A 2,048-nucleotide genomic window follows, 5' to 3' on the forward strand; every position below is an offset into this window, starting at 1 on the left:
TGTGTGTGTGTGTGTGTGTGAGAGAGTGTGAGAGTGTGAGAGTGTGTGTGTGTGAGAGAGTGTGTGAGAGAGTGTGTGTGTGTGTGTGTGTGTGAGAGAGTATGAGTGTGTGTATTTTTTTTTTTTTTACAAACAAAAATAATGTCAGACACATTTACCAATTTTGACAGTTTGACAGTTAAGTTAACAGATGAGTATCCAGTAACCAGTACACTTTAACCAACCACTGGCTGACACACGACTAGCATAAACCGCGAAACAAACCGTCAATCAACCGGAGACCGTTAGAGCCGCTGAACTCTGAGGGGAAACTGAAAGGTCGTGGGTTCGAATCCATTCGGGTTAATTCATCAACTACCATCATTAACCAGCACACTTTACCTCAGGTTACTGCAGCAGGACTCACACTAGTGTGGAAGAAAGCGTGTGTTATTAGTAATAAAGCAGCGTTTTCGCTGGACTTACATCTTCAAACAGCGATCCGACGTTGGCGGTGACCAGCAGGATTCCCGCGCCCTGCGCTGTCAGCTTCCCCGCCATCATTAGCGAGCTCGCCAGCCGAACTAATGAGCTAATTTGAGCTGTTTCTGGAGCGAGCGCGGGTGTGGAGTTGAGCAATGGTTCGTGAGGTTAAACGCTGCGGGTTCGAGTCTCGATCAGCTGGGATCACGCATACTCCTGCGCGTCTAGTACGCGAAATCAGAGCGCGCTCCGGACTCGACGCGTCAGCCTTCACTTCTTCGCCGTCTCGGCCATGACTCGGAGAGTTCCCCGGTTTAATCCACGGCGGGCGCCGGTCTGCGGAGCGTGTTTCGCTGGCGTTCGGCTCGCCCGTGCGCGCATTGCTCGCGTTTGTTGAGGGACGACACGCCGCTGCTGGAGTGAGTCCTGCGCTGCGCTGACGTCACGGAGCCAATGGGAAAACGCGTCTCTTAAAGGGGCAACGCGTGACGGGCGAGCTATATGTTTCAATTAGCCTGGTGACAGTGAGGGGGTCTCAAAGGCGGTGCCCCTTTAAGAGCCGCGACGCTGCTGATTGTGTGTGTGTGTGTGTGTGTGTGTGTGTGTGAGTGTGTGTGCAGGTTTTTCTACACTGGTGGGGACTTAAACCTGGCGGTGACCAGCAGGATTCCTGCGCCCTGCGCTGTCAGCTTCCCCGCCATCATTAGCGAGCTCGCCAGCCGAACTAATGAGCTAATTTGAGCTGTTTCTGGAGCGAGCGCGGGTGTGGAGTCGAGCAATGGTTCGTGAGGTTAAACGCTGCGGGTTCGAGTCTCGATCAGCTGGGATCACGCATACTCCTGCGCGTCTAGTACGCGAAATCAGAGCGCGCTCCGGACTCGACGCGTCAGCCTTCACTTCTTCGCCGTCTCGGCCATGACTCGGAGAGTTCCCCGGTTTAATCCACGGCGGGCGCCGGTCTGCGGAGCGTGTTTCGCTGGCGTTCGGCTCGCCCGTGCGCGCATTGCTCGCGTTTGTTGAGGGACGACACGCCGCTGCTGGAGTGAGTCCTGCGCTGCGCTGACGTCACGGAGCCAATGGGAAAACGCGTCTCTTAAAGGGGCAACGCGTGACGGGCGAGCTATATGTTTCAATTAGCCTGGTGACAGTGAGGGGGTCTCAAAGGCGGTGCCCCTTTAAGAGCCGCGACGCTGCTGATTGTGTGTGTGTGTGTGTGTGTGTGTGTGTGTGAGTGTGTGTGCAGGTTTTTCTACACTGGTGGGGACTTAAACCTGAATACACACCAACTCATGGGGACTTGTGTCACCGTGGGGCCCTAAATTGAGGTCCCCATTGGTACAGAAGCTTATAAATCATACAGAATTTGTTTTTTTGAGATTGTAAAAATGCAGAATGTTTTCTGTAAGGGGTAGGTTTAGGTGTAGGGTGAAAGAAAATACGGTTTCTACAGTAAAAAAAAACACAAAAAAACATTACACCTATGGAGAGTCCCCACAAGGATAGCAAAGCTGTGTGTGTGTGTGTGTACCTGGTATTTATCACGTTATGGGGACCAAATGTCCCCACAAGGATAGTAATACTAGTAC

General features: G+C 52.6%; 1 protein-coding gene across 1 annotated transcript in view; it reads right to left on the bottom strand.

Annotated features, from left to right (window-relative positions):
- LOC107653190 (type I inositol 1,4,5-trisphosphate 5-phosphatase-like) overlaps positions 1 to 897 on the bottom strand; it is an 89,076-nt gene extending 88,179 nt beyond the window's left edge. The window contains exon 1 of the mRNA XM_016439855.1: positions 466 to 897. Coding sequence (XP_016295341.1) covers positions 466 to 543 — 78 coding nt within the window. The 5' untranslated portion in view covers positions 544 to 897. The remainder of the gene's footprint in view (positions 1 to 465) is intronic.
- Positions 898 to 2,048: the final 1,151 nt, after the last annotated feature.

The sequence above is a fragment of the Sinocyclocheilus anshuiensis genome, unplaced genomic scaffold, assembly GCF_001515605.1.
Source record: "Sinocyclocheilus anshuiensis isolate Anshui unplaced genomic scaffold, SAMN03320099.WGS_v1.1 scaffold2700, whole genome shotgun sequence".
NCBI classification, from domain to species: Eukaryota; Metazoa; Chordata; class Actinopteri; order Cypriniformes; family Cyprinidae; genus Sinocyclocheilus; species Sinocyclocheilus anshuiensis.